The sequence below is a fragment of the Mauremys mutica genome, chromosome 1 (genome assembly GCF_020497125.1).
Source record: "Mauremys mutica isolate MM-2020 ecotype Southern chromosome 1, ASM2049712v1, whole genome shotgun sequence".
Classification (NCBI taxonomy): domain Eukaryota; kingdom Metazoa; phylum Chordata; order Testudines; family Geoemydidae; genus Mauremys; species Mauremys mutica.
Genome location: NC_059072.1, coordinates 213150829 through 213164553, shown reverse-complemented (window position 1 = coordinate 213164553; position 13725 = coordinate 213150829). Strand labels below are relative to the sequence as shown.

The following is a 13725-nucleotide window of genomic DNA, read 5'->3' as shown; positions in this document are numbered from 1 at the left end:
TGAAGGGTTGCAGGAGTCATTATGAACATCCAGAGCTCCTGCTGCCTATGTTCCTGATATCACAATGACCCAAGCAGGTGGCCCTTCCAGAGAAGGCCAAAGGCTGCATAGTGTGTGACCCATAGGGTACAGAACCATATAGCACATAACAGTGCTGAGGAAAAGGAGGTATCCAAAAAGCTGAATAGTATGGTAAAAATTATTTTTCCATCATTCAGCTGAAGGTGCTCACATACCGCAATCGGGTGAAAAATTCCTTGATGGAGATTATTTTGATTTGATTTAAAAAAAAAACATTTTGGTGCTGTAGCAACAACTACTAAAAAGTGACAATATGAAAAGAATAGTATTTGTTGTATAAGTTATATATTAATAAACACCTTCCTTTCCCCTTTGTTTTCCAGATCTCAGCAAATCTGAGATAGATTTGAGTGGGTCTTTCTCAGAAGAAAACAAGGATGCTGTAAGCTTAAGAAGTAAATCAGTACCAGATGCTTTAGACCAGGACCTGGTGAGTTAGAAATGACACTAAAGCTCACAGGGTGGAAAAATTGTTACTCTCGCATCTTTAAACTCCTAGTTCTGCACGAGAATGAACTCAGACTTGTATAAATTCAAGTCTGCATCTAACTTATGCTGCAATCGTTACAGAATGTAAAGCACCGCACACTACAGTAATATTAATTGGAGTAGAAGACTGTTGGGCTTATGGAGACAAATGTGTTTGGGAGTCAGTTTGTTAAGAAGGTGCCTTAATTGTGTGGAATTTTGTGGACAGTTAACAAATGATATCCTTGGGCAACATTACCTTCCAAGCATGATGTGTATGATTGATTCCAAGTAATAGCTATAGTTACAGCTCTTTGTAGTTATGGTAGATACAATAGCTATTCACCTGGGAAATGTTTAGTTTATAAGTGGATGGAGTCTCATCTTAGAATACCATTCATGTAGTACATTGCACACAGATCTTCACTAACACTTGCTTTATGGGATTTTTTATTTTTATACTGAGTTATACTCAGTATCAAAGCCCTTCAACTTTGTCCCTCTCTCTGTTTCACTGTTCCAGTCTTGCAACACGTCACCCTCCCTGTCTCTTCTCCCCAGTGATGCCAGTCACCTCCTACTATTTTCAGTTTCTCACAAACATCTCCGTGCCCACTCCCATGTTTTCCCCTTTCACATAGACTGCCTCCTCTGAACTGATCCATAATCCATTTCCCTCTCCTCCTTAAAATATATCCAAGTCCCACCTGGGCCTCAGTGCCTATAAGAAATCAACAAGTTAATGATGTGTGAGGGATAGGTGGGGTTATTTAGCTCTTGTTTTATGTATTTATAACTATTTTTTTTATTTTTATACTGTATATAAAATTGTATGTATTTGACTTATATTCCTCTCCCCCACACCCTTCATATGTCACTTGTCTTCTTGGATTGTAAGCTCTGCAGAGCAGGGATCATGTCTGTGGGTGTTTGTACGGCACCTAGTACAATGGGGCCCCCATCCTGATTGGGCCTCATGGGCACTACTGTGTTATAAAAAATAATCTAGGCAGTCATGTCCTGTCACCTGTAGCTACACACAGACATCCATGCTGGTATCAAGGGGTAAGATAGACAGAAGCACTCACCCCGGGAGCCCGTGTTCCAAAGAGACTGAGGATGCAGTAATGCTGTGCTTGTGGGGTAAGGTTGTGGCCTTCACAGTGTTTTAGGTTGTGGTGTGGGAGGTGAGAGACATCTCAGGGGGAGTGTGCAAAATGAAGAATCAACTCCTGGCCAGCTGGTGGTGGTAGCTGGGCTTTGAAGTGTGTGTTCCTGGTTAGTGGCAGCTGCTGTTGGTGTGGGGGATGTCCTGCATGGATGCGAGAAGCAGATTGCCTGGATGAACTGGGCTGAAAGATTGAGGGAGGGCACTTGCCTCCCTTGCTACCAATCAGCTGGTGGTGATTTTGGTAGGGCACTGTCTTCTATTTTCAGGGAGATGGACTGGATAACTGAGAGGTCTTTTCTTTCTCTGATTCTATGATGCTTCTTGGTTGCAATTTCCAAATAGATTTTATAAACTGAATACTGTGAAATACATTTATCAAGAAGCAGCAAAAAATCCTGTGGCACCTTATAGACTAACTGACGTTTTGCAGCATAAGCTTTCATGGGCTAAAGCTCACTTCATCAGATGCATGCAGTGGAAAATACAGTAGGAGATATATATTACACAGAGAACATGAAAAGATGGGTGTTGCCATACCAACTCTAAGGAGACTAATCAATTAAGTATCAGAGGGGTAGCCGTGTTAGTCTGGTTCTGTAGAAGCAGCAAAGAATCCTGTGGCACCTTATAGACTAACAGACGTTTTGCAGCATGAGCTTTCGTGGGTGAATACCCACTTCTTCGGATGCAAGAAGAAGTGGGTATTCACCCACGAAAGCTCATGCTGCAAAACGTCTGTTAGTCTATAAGGTGCCACAGGATTCTTTGCTGCTTCTACAGAACCAGACTAACACGGCTACCCCTCTGATACTTAATTGATTAGTCTCCTTAGAGTTGGTATGGCAACACCCATCTTTTCATGTTCTCTGTGTAATATATATCTCCTACTGTATTTTCCACTGCATGCATCTGATGAAGTGAGCTTTAGCCCATGAAAGCTTATGCTGCAAAACGTCTGTTAGTCTATAAGGTGCCACAGGATTCTTTGCTGCTTCTACAGAACCAGACTAACACGGCTACCCCTCTGATACTTGACATTTATCAAGGAGCACTGGGGGAAAACGTTAATTGTGGTGTCTGCTTCAAATTGAGAGAACTCTCTAGTTATGTGCGTTTGGGTTACTGACAAAAATACTTCTGTCAGAACATGGAAAAGCAGAGAATTAAAAGAAGCAATTTCAAAAGTGTATCAGAGCAAACTGAATTGGTTTTTAAAGGTCTATTAAGAAACACCTATTCAGCCACTTTATAGTAATACAAAGCACTGCTCACCACTTCCTCAACTATTTTAGTAGAAGGAATTGGATTAGGTTATTTTTATAACCCTGACAGAGAGAATGAAGATTACTTAGTCTCCTACCACTTCTAACTTTAATAAGCAACAGTAACCAATTATGTGGCTGTGCTTCTATAGCACCCTTGAGAAACATTGCTGCTGTTGTGTAAAATGACCTGTGGCTCTGCTGGCAAATGAGAGAGTCTGAGGTGAAATGTTAGTTTTCCTAGCAATCTCTTGGTTTCAAGAATGTGCTCACAGTCTGTATAAGGTGAGTTACAGATTTTAATGGTTAGATTTTCATAGTTCCTTTGGCAAGGAGGACGAGATGGCCAAATGTTTAAGCATGACTCTCTGAAATTAGATACCCAAAGACATATTTAGGCACCCAAGTTTGAAAATGTTCACATTTATTTGCTGGGCAATCAAAAACTATTGTTTTTTCATTAAACTATAGATGTATTATATATAACTTTGAGGGAGAAAATAGTCCTGGCTGTGTCTCTATATTTGCTCCTTCAATATAACCCCCGCACTGGCAGGAGATAAGAATACCTCCTTTGGAGGAGTCTGCTTATTTCTGTGCCAGGTTCTCAGCTGGTATAAATCAGTGTAGCTCCATTGAAGTCAGTGGGGAGAGGGAAAGTCGAGGGAGCTACCCTGATTTATACCTGTGAAGGACTTGGCCCTCTGCAGGTATGTCTACACCACTGTTGGCAGTGAGCTTTGTAGACATACTCACACTAGCTTGGCTAAAAATAGCATGGGTGGCAGGCTCAGGCTTTCAGGCCCACCCAATGTCATGAATCTGAGCTTGGGTAGCTAGTTCAAGCCTCTGCCAGTGCTACAACATCTGCATTGCTATTTTTAGCATGCTAGCTTGAGCCAAGCTAGCTTAAACTTGTCTATCTGGGAGGCTCACTGCTAGCTGCAGTCAGACATACACCCTTTGTCTGAAATTGAGTTGCCCATGCAATAACTGGGAATCCATTGACAAATGTTAACAGTTCTAACCCACAACACTTCCCCACATGCCCAGTTACCACTCTGTTCTCCTGGCCTGCATAAAAAGCTGTGAGACTTGAGCTTGGAGGAGATAAGCATCTGCTTGGTTTGGAAGAAAGACAACAGTAGTTTAAATTAGCATGTAGGGTGGGATTCTCAGAGCCCTAAGGGGAATTTGGATGCTGTCTTCCAATTTTCAGAACTTCTGCTCAAGAGATGTGGGTGGTCAATTCCCATTAAAGCTAATGGCAGCAGCTTTGAAAATGTCAGTCATAAACTTTATGTAACCCTTCTGCCAGTTGGATCCAGCAGCAGCCAGGGCCAGGTTCAATATCTAGGGGTTTAAGTCCCACCCAGTAACCTGGGAAAATTACATGCCACCCTGGGGTATCTCTGAGAGGCAATACTTCCCCTCTCGCAAGCACAGAGTGTAGATAAGAAACTTTTAATGAAAGGAAGGAAGTCACCCAATGTTAATTAGGGGAAATGCCACAAGCAGGATTCATAAATCTAAAACTGAGCAGAACGCCCACCCTGCACAGTCCATGGGGCAGTGCCTTCTGCCTCATGTTCTTGAGTTCTGCAACCAAAAGTTACTTTTCTGTGCCCCTCTCTGCTCCCTCACCATACCCCACTCACAGTGGTTGTCCTTGGTCAGTGAGGACCCAGGGTTCAGAGGTGCATCTGTGTGAGTTCACTGCCCACCCGAGGAAGAAAGCAGCTTGCTTGAGCCACCATCTGAGCACTTCTGTTCCGCTGGCCAGCCGCTCATTCTGTTAGCCAGTCACCTTCTGCCACCTGCCTCTCTGCTATGACCTCTGAAGGTCAGTCTCTTGAGCTTCTACCCAGCTCTTAGTGAGTTTCAGCTCTTAGGCTGGGCAGAAACACTGTCCCTGCAAGACAGCTTTTTTGAGCAGTTAAAATATCAAAGGCTCCCAACGGAGCCTATTTAGCTCTATCTTTGAACAATGGGGAGAAACAGGTTAAACCAGACCAGGGACCCTTAGGGAGAGTCCACATCTCCTGGCTAGAACCTCCTATCCCTCTTACTTTCACAGGCTCTGGCATTCGAGCCCCTGGTTTAACGAGGTTCTTTCAGCTGAGGGTGACCCCCTCATTTGGGACAGGTTAAGCACAGTTTTGCTCCCCTTTATTCATATAATAAAGACAGCAAAATTGATAACATTTCACTACCTCTGCATTCAGCACTAAAGTGATTTGTAACCCAACACCAGCCAAAATTGATCACTTCGAGCAACACCACTCTATCTGCTGGATATTTAGGCAGAGTGGGTGTGTTCATGTAAATACAGTTTGCTCCTGAAGTGTCTCCCCCTCTCAGCTAGCTGTCAGGGGAGAACTCATTCAGACTCTGCTTACATCTATAATGCTTGTTAAAACCCGTGAAGTCTCCACACCACTCATAATAGGATGGTAACTTTCTGTTTGTTTGGGAGTTTTTCAATTTTTTATCAAAAGCTAGCATTCATGTTAATCATCTGCTTTCAAGTTTCAGTTAATAATTCTAGTTTATCATTACCAAATTGTATTTTCTACCCATGTGCCTCAGGTATAAGAATTAGGTAATTTACTGAAATGCAATTTATATATATACACACACACACACACACACACACACACACACCCCTGTGAAAATATAATTTCTTTGTTAAAATTCTATAATGCTGAATAAAAGAGAACCATGAAAATCTTTTTGAAAATTTCCAAATTGACTTTTCTGGAAGCCACATTTTTCTGTTTATTCAGCAGCTATGTTCAGCACAGATAGTGGTAGGACACGTTTCTTTCATTGTCCCAAAACATGACTCGGAACACTCAAGGTACCAGGCAAAAAGTAGTTTTTTTGTTTGTTTGTTTTTGTTTTTTAATATTTAGTCTCTCCTTGGTCTGTCTGCTATGACTGCCAACAAGGATGCAAATTAATAGTACTAGTGGTGCGGATTAGTTGTTTTGTAAACATGTCCATTAGGAACTGGACTGAGATCAGAAACTCAGCTCACTGAATAGCTAGTTAATGGTAATAATAACTTTTGGTCACTATGGATTTGGGCTGAACTTTGTTGATGACCTAAAGGTTGAAGCCTCCATAACCCATTACTGTATCCAAAGCCATCCAGTTTTCATATTTATATTCTTAAGATTTGAAAAACACCTACCCCGTCCCTCCCTTGTCTCCCAATCTAAATACGTGTGTGAAGATGCCTATCAGTAATAGCAGAATAGGGTAATTCAGGTGTACTACTGAGAAGATAGGGTGCTTGGAAATTGTGCCCCACCGTGTAAGATAACAATCCATTTCCTACTCTGGGGACATAGAAGCCTAGAGGTTTTACAGTTTTCAAACAGCTGAAAGGTGAGCCAGAAGTGCCCTTTGTTCCTGCTGTACTGATTGTGACTGTGTAAAGTTGTTGAAAGTGTAAATCAAAAGTCTCTGGAGACTTGAGTTTGGGAGGTGTGTTGACACAATCTTCCTTAAACAGAAAAATATGGAATAAAACCCAAGGAAGGAGTCAGACTTACAGTAATTGAATGACACTTTCTTTCTTTGCGGTTAGGATTACCTGGACGAGATAGAGGAAGACCCTGATGACATAGTGGCCTCTCATTATCTAAAACATCGTGGACATTTGGCAAGTGGATTATCAACAGTAAGGTCTCCATTGGAAAACGTCTAGAATTCCTTCATTCTTTGTCACTAAGCAAACAGTTTCTTGCTGAAGTAGATGTGGGCTAATGACACAGCACACACACTGAGCATTCGATTTCATTCACTAGATATTTTTTGTAATGATTCATATCCAGACGACCTTTCCTACTGCTGTTTAGTAGCAACTTTGACTTCTTGGTGATTTTTCTGTTTATTGCGTTTTTAGTATCCCTATCCGTAAAGCTAAAAGGCCATTCTCTGCAATCAGTACTGAAGCAGAAATCCATTGTTGTTTATAGTGTAGCTGTCCTCCCTGCACACTAATGACTTGGGACCTGATCTCCAGAGGTTTTGAGCACTTTGCCCAAGGTGCTGAGTGCCCTCACCTTGAAATGAACTCAAAAGAAGGTGTGGAGGGGGCACTCAGTATCAGGCTCTTAACTGTAATTAATTGTAACTGTGATCTATTTGGCAGATGCTGTATTTGCACAGTGAGAAATTCCAACATGAAAAAAAGAGAGGAGGAAACCTAAAACATCTGGCCAATCTAAATGCTCTGTCAAAATGAGCAAACCTAGACTAGCTGGTATTGATATGAGGAGATAATGTGGCTTTAAAAGAAAATCCTCTGTCACTTGTAATGACAGTTCCGCTTTTGGAAGGATATGTGATTTCCATCCACTATGCCTGACTTCTGGCCATTGTCAGACAAGCCTGTTCAGAAGATAAAACATCTTTCACAAGACACCAAGGATAGCAAATGTCTATATTTATTTAAATTGTGCCAGAAAGCGGAAAGGAAAATGCTCACACTTGATTCTTTTTTAATAGTTTTGCTGAAGTGTAGCAGTGGAAATTCCCTGAGTTCTGAGGAGTTGGGAAGGGGATAGAAGCACAATTTGTCATAGAATCATAGGGTTGGAAGGGACCTTAGGAGGTCATCTAGTCCAACCCCCTGCTCAAAGCAGGACCAATCTCCCCAGATTTTTACCCCAGTTCCCCAAATGGCCCCCTCAAGGATTGGACTCACAACCCTGGGTTTAGCAGGCCAATGCTCAAACCACTGAGCTATCCCTCCCTCCTTATGTCCTTATGATAGAAAATATTTGTATTGATAGTTGGGGGATAGGGGTCTTGTCTGGGGGTGACGGGAGAAGAGAGTAAACAATAGCCATAGCTCATGGGCTCTTAACTAGGTTGCCAACCCTACAGGATTGCCCTGGAGTCTCCAGGAGTTAAAGATTAATCTTTAATTAAAGAGTATGTCATGTGATGAAACCTCCAGGAATATGTCAAACCAAAATTGGCAACCCTAGTTCCTGCTAAGTGATGAAGTGAGATACTACAAGGCCTGTACCTGGAGAGATTAAAAATAGGGATTTATAGTGTGCAATGAGCTCAGTTTTTCAGAGTTAGACTAGAGAAGTGGTTGATTTGAACCCTCTTCATTTCATTGGAGGAGGATCCCACCCTGTTCTGTCTTTCCTTCTTTCTCATTGCAGCCTTTGGAGGGGTTGTGAATGGTTGGGCTCAGCCTCACTTTGAAAAAACTGAACATCCTTTTAAACTCCCTGCAACATACAAGTGCTTTCATTTTATGTATTTGCATGATGTGTCAGTAGCTTCATAACCCACATGGAGTTGGTACTGATGGTGACCCCGACTCCCCACATATATTCCATTCTCTATGCAACACAATCCCAGTGTGGCTCATATGCTCAAGTCATTTCATATGCATAGAGTAAGATATTTGGGGATCAGGTTTGCTGAAATTATTTCTGCTTTCCATGTAAACTATTGTATATTTCTGCAACAGCTTTTCATTCCGAGGACACTTCCCAAACTATAGACAGTGAACCAGATCCTTAGCCCTAAGAAGGCTGCTTTGTGGTATTCCAGCAGCGTAAAGCAACCTTAAGTTTGTTTGAAGTGGCTAGCTGTGGATCCGTTTAGAGCAGAGGAATCCCAGATGGGATAGAGTTGGTATAACCAGCACTACATAATCAATTTATATTCCCTGAGATAGGAGGCATGCTGAGGGGAAGGGGCGTGAGTGGTGCATACTGCAGGCACCATAAATTAGAGCCATCTTCAGGCTGTTTTAACTCACTCCTGAGATTTGACTAGCTGACTCCCCCAGCTCTTCCAGGGATAGGGGGATTGCAAAAGGGGCATACAGCCATCCTTGCCCCTCCTTAGGTCCTGTGCCAGAATAGCTCTGTGGGACCCAAGATTGCAGCAAATATACACAGTGCCAATGGAGTGCAGCAATCTCTCGATTGGAGGGTGGTAGCAAGGTGAACTAATGATCAGGACATTTGATATAAAGGAAAGGAAAGTTTTGGGCCATGACACTAGGAAATGAACTCTATTTTGTGGAATGTGCTATTGTATTTTTAATGCTTCACACAAAGCAGACAGTATTCCAGTAAAGGTCACCTCCAAAAGACGTGCATTCAAGTGTGAGCATGGAATTCAGCTTGTTGCTTTGGAAGGAGAAAGAGCTGGGTCAACCCTTTTATTCCAGGGTCTCAAGGAATTCAAGGAATCAGAGTTAAAAGAGTCTTGGGCATGTCAGGCCAAATCAACCCTAGTAAGCAACTGTAACTCTATCAAAATCAGTTGAATTACACCCACTTAACCAACTTTGAATTTGACTCATTGCCAACACATCTATAAAACCTATAGCTTGCTAGTCTTTAGGTTTTATAGATGAATTCCTTTCCTTGGTCTGAACATTGAGACTGGAGTTGTAGGTGCTCAATACTTCCCTTGGTAAGGGCCCTTAGGTGGTAACTCTATTTAATGAGCATTTTCCATGGTACTTTCAGCAATAGGTTTTGTCTTTCTATATAGATTCCTTTTGACCTTTCTCCTAATCTAAATGCAGCTTTCCTGCTGCAGTAGAACTGAGATGATCTCATGCCTCAGCGCTCCTTTCCTGTTCACATCCACCCCAGCATGCTTATTAAAGTCACTGCATGCTATGTTAATGGAAAAGCTAATATCAGCAAGCAGCCTTTCTCCCTCCCTCCCCACCCTCTGAGTGGATCAGTTTTACTGGTCTATTTTGACCTACTCTGAGTGTATGTTCTTGCTAATATTTCCCATCTCTAAAACTCACACTTTTCTGATTTTATTTAGTTTATTCTGTGCATCTCATCCTTCAGCATTGTACAAATTCTGCAAGTAATTTGCTTGTTGATGAATTTTAGCTTCTGATAGTGAAACTAATGACTTTGTACTGTGGCACAAAATAATATTATAAATGTCAAATGAGCCTAATTTTATAGAAATCTGAGTAAGGAGATTAGACTGTAAATACTTAGAGTGCCCTGAAAATCAAAACCACAGTATTTGGGCTAAAAGAAAAGAGATGTTATTTTTCCTGGGTTCCTCCACTGGACACAACAACTTGTCAGGACCATTGCATCAGTATGATTCCTTGTTCCAGAGTCTTATATTTTACCAGTAAGATATAAAATGCTAAGCTGATAAATACAGGCCTCAGAGGTTTAGTAAAATGAACCTCAGATACTCTTAGTGGTATTTGAGACTTACAGTCATTACATCAAAGAACAATCCTTTTTTTCCCCAACGTGTTGATTTTAACATAAACAAGTTAGGAACAGATTTTCAAAGGCTGTCACTTACATTGTTACACTTCTGCTACGTGGGTAAATAGACATTTTTGTGCACACAATGGATAATTTCATTCAAATTTGAATAACCCCATTTTATGTGCATAACAGATATAGGTGTGTAAATATTAGGGGTGCACCTTAGGCAACACCCTTTGAAAATGTAGCCCTAAGTGTATTGAGACTAGAGTGAAATCTAATTTGTGCAGTAATGTAGATTGATGCTTGCATGGTGACTTGAACCAGTCCTAGCCTAGAAGTTTGAGCCAATTTGTATGAATTGCTACAAATAGCTTGTTTTGGTTGGAAGGTGGTACCTCCGTACCCCCTAGTGTTAAAGCTGAACTGCAGTACAAAACACACCAATAGCAATAAGAGCCAAAGCGCTTTTATGATGTATAAAATTAACCTCAGACTTTTTCTCTTAAACAAAAAACAAAACAAAAACAAAAACAAAAAAAAGAGAGAGACATTTCCTGGTGATTTGGTTTTAGATTTGAGATATCAAGAATAACCACACCAGTCCCTGCTTTACTTTCTTTGCTGCAGGACCTTAGCAAAATGTTTGGAGGGTCCAACCAGTAAAGTCAGAAGAGGTTGTAGCTTAAGTTGTGGCTCATACATTCTCCCTTTGTTGGTTAGAAGAGGAGCTGGTGATCAAGTTATAAACTCCTCACTGGTGAGATCCTTCAGACATTTTCCCAAGATCTTTCAGCAACAAGAGGAAAACGGGCCCCTGATGTTCTTAATACTTCAGTTAAAAAAAAAACAACCAAAAAGCATTTTTTTCACAAAATTTGGAGGCCAATTTTAAATTAATAGTAAAGGGTAAAACCAGGAAAAAAAGTTGTTTTTGTTTTACATATACCCTTAAAAACTCCACAGAATTAACCTCTCAAGCTACGTTCAGAGAAGCTTGCTCTAATCACAATTCTAGTTTCGTATGAAGGCCCCAGTGCTGCTAACACTTACATGCATGCATAAATTTTCACACAAGACCGCTAATTTCAATTGGAATATTCAAATACAGAGTTAACTAGTGTTTGCAGTATTACTGAGCAAAATGAAAATCCCAGTCTGCTGAGTCGGTGTTCACATTTAATTTGTTTGGTGCTACCTTAATACAGCAGATTCTGTCTTCATTTGTCACTAACCTGTATTCCTGCAGACAAGCAGGAGACACTTCTTCACTCATTACACAATTATACAATTCATTATTGGAGGGGGATTTAGGTATGACTTAGTGCCTCACTGCTATAAGTACTGTATCACTGTGATTGAACAGCACATCACTACTGTACCTACCACCTAGCCTGTAGAACTTGTCATTTCTTTTCTGAATTCTTACTGCAGCTATCTAATGCTATTTTCTTTTTAACTTTGCATTGTCTTCCTGAAAGAACTTTCCTGAAGGCTCTGACAGGAAATGCTCCTACTTAAATGTACCTGACACAGATGGTGATACTGTGAGTTCTCTTGCTTCCTGTGAACTGCTTTTCTGACATTCTGCTTTTCTGATGTTCCCTCTTATTCCTTCTTTGTGCTGAGAACTCTTTCGGTGGTTTACACAGGCTTTTTTTTTTTTTTTACAATAATTTAAAGACACCAAAAGTTAGATATGTTTTTTTATCAATATTATTTAAAAACAGCAAAAAAAATGTACACCAGAGTTTTAAAATGCCTTGGGTTTCTGCAATGTACAAACTGACTAATTTTTGTCTTACAAAGATTTAATTCTTTCCCAGTAGTAGTATTAGGGACAATTGAAAAAATTGTGACACGTGCTTATGCTCTTAGAAATGCCCATGATGAGGTGACATTGCTGTATCAGGATACTGTATATGTTTTTGTGCCATTTCCATTATGGGGTTTCATATAATTTCCTCTGAAGCACCTGGTACTGACCACGGTCTGGGACCATTGGTCTGCCCCAGTATGGCAATTCTCTATTCCTGGGACTTGCTATGTGACTGTAGACAATTTACTTAACCTCTGTATTACTCAGTTGCCCCACTGAAAATGGTGATTGTACTAACTTAACCACCTTTATAAATCATTTTGAATTCAACATATGAAGAAACACTGTGTAGGCATTTGAGATACTGTGATACCTTTCTATATCAAGTAAGTGATAATTCTGTTCGTCCTTTGATATCCTAGTTTTCATAGCAGGTTCAGCAGAACAGTAATCGCAGGGCTTTCATTATTTGAAAAAAGCTGGTTCTGAGAGAATGATTGAGCTTCCAAGTCATCTTATTTTGGTCTTTATTTCAGACTAGCATTAACAGCATGATGAGTGTTTACAGTGAAACTGGGGACTATGGCAACGTGAAGGTCAGTGGGGAAATACTTCTCCACCTCAGCTACAGCTACAAAACGGGTGCCCTCAACATCCTGGTAAAAAACTGCAGAAACCTGGCCATAGCAGATGAAAAGAAGCAAAGAACAGATCCGTAAGTATAGAGAATTTTCTTCTTACCCTTTCCTAGAAGTGCTCTCAGTCTTACTGCACAGTTTGAATCTCTAGATTGCATGTGAGAACTTATTGTAGCCCTATACTATGTGGAGGGATAACGGGATATGAAGCCTTTCACCTCTAGGTCCCAAGTGATCAGAAGCCATAACACTCAAACTGCTTCGAATCCCATGTGAAACGAGTTAGTGTTTTCAGTGTGTTTTGTAATGGGCAAGAGTTCATATGATTAACAACCATTATCGCACTTGGAAATAATTGACATGCTTTTATTGGCAATTTGGGCACAAGGGCCAGGGATCTGAATGGACACGGAGACTGAACTAATTTCTTACTGCTAGAGTCAAGGTTGAAGTCCTATAGAGGGATAATGTTGGGAAGGTTTGCTCTGCCTTTGATAGAAGACTTGATCTGTCGGAGGTGTTAGTGTGGCGCCTTTATAGAACTCTACATTCCCTTAATTTAAAATAGCCATTTCCTAGCAATAAAAACACAGCCAGATAAAGCAACCTATAGAGTAGAAAGAAATTGCATTCTTCATCCCTCACTCCAAATATGCCTCTTTCTAAAATCAAACATACCGGTAAATCCTAAGTTCCACTTTATTCATTGCTCTTTTTTTATAATTAAAAAAAATAGATACTGCACCACTACTGGAAAATAGTGTAATATGAACAATAGTCTGTATTCACCACTGTTAGTTCACTTTTACACCAGTGGAACTGCTGTACAACTGGAGTACACTATGGTGAATTGGGCCCAGTCTGCATACAGAGCCTTACTGCTCTCCAAAGTAGGGGAAAGTTCAGCTCCTATGCAATGACAACAGAAAGTAATCACTCCGAGATTAATTGTAATTTGCCTTTTTGGCCAATAGCATCTTCTTAGTGTGCCCAGGATTCATCACTGAATTCGGTCTGCTGGTTGTAACATTAGCTTCCC

At 40.8% G+C, this 13725-nt stretch overlaps 1 protein-coding gene across 2 annotated transcripts in view; it reads left to right on the top strand.

The window, feature by feature from the left end:
- The window catches only part of SYTL5 (synaptotagmin like 5), an 88067-nt gene that overhangs the window by 55586 nt on the left and 18756 nt on the right, over positions 1-13725 (top strand). For both annotated transcript variants that reach the window (XM_044982188.1, XM_044982183.1), the window contains exons 8-10: positions 405-511; positions 6578-6670; positions 12585-12763. In XM_044982188.1, the coding sequence (XP_044838123.1) occupies positions 405-511; positions 6578-6670; positions 12585-12763 (379 nt within the window). The remainder of the gene's footprint in view (positions 1-404; positions 512-6577; positions 6671-12584; positions 12764-13725) is intronic.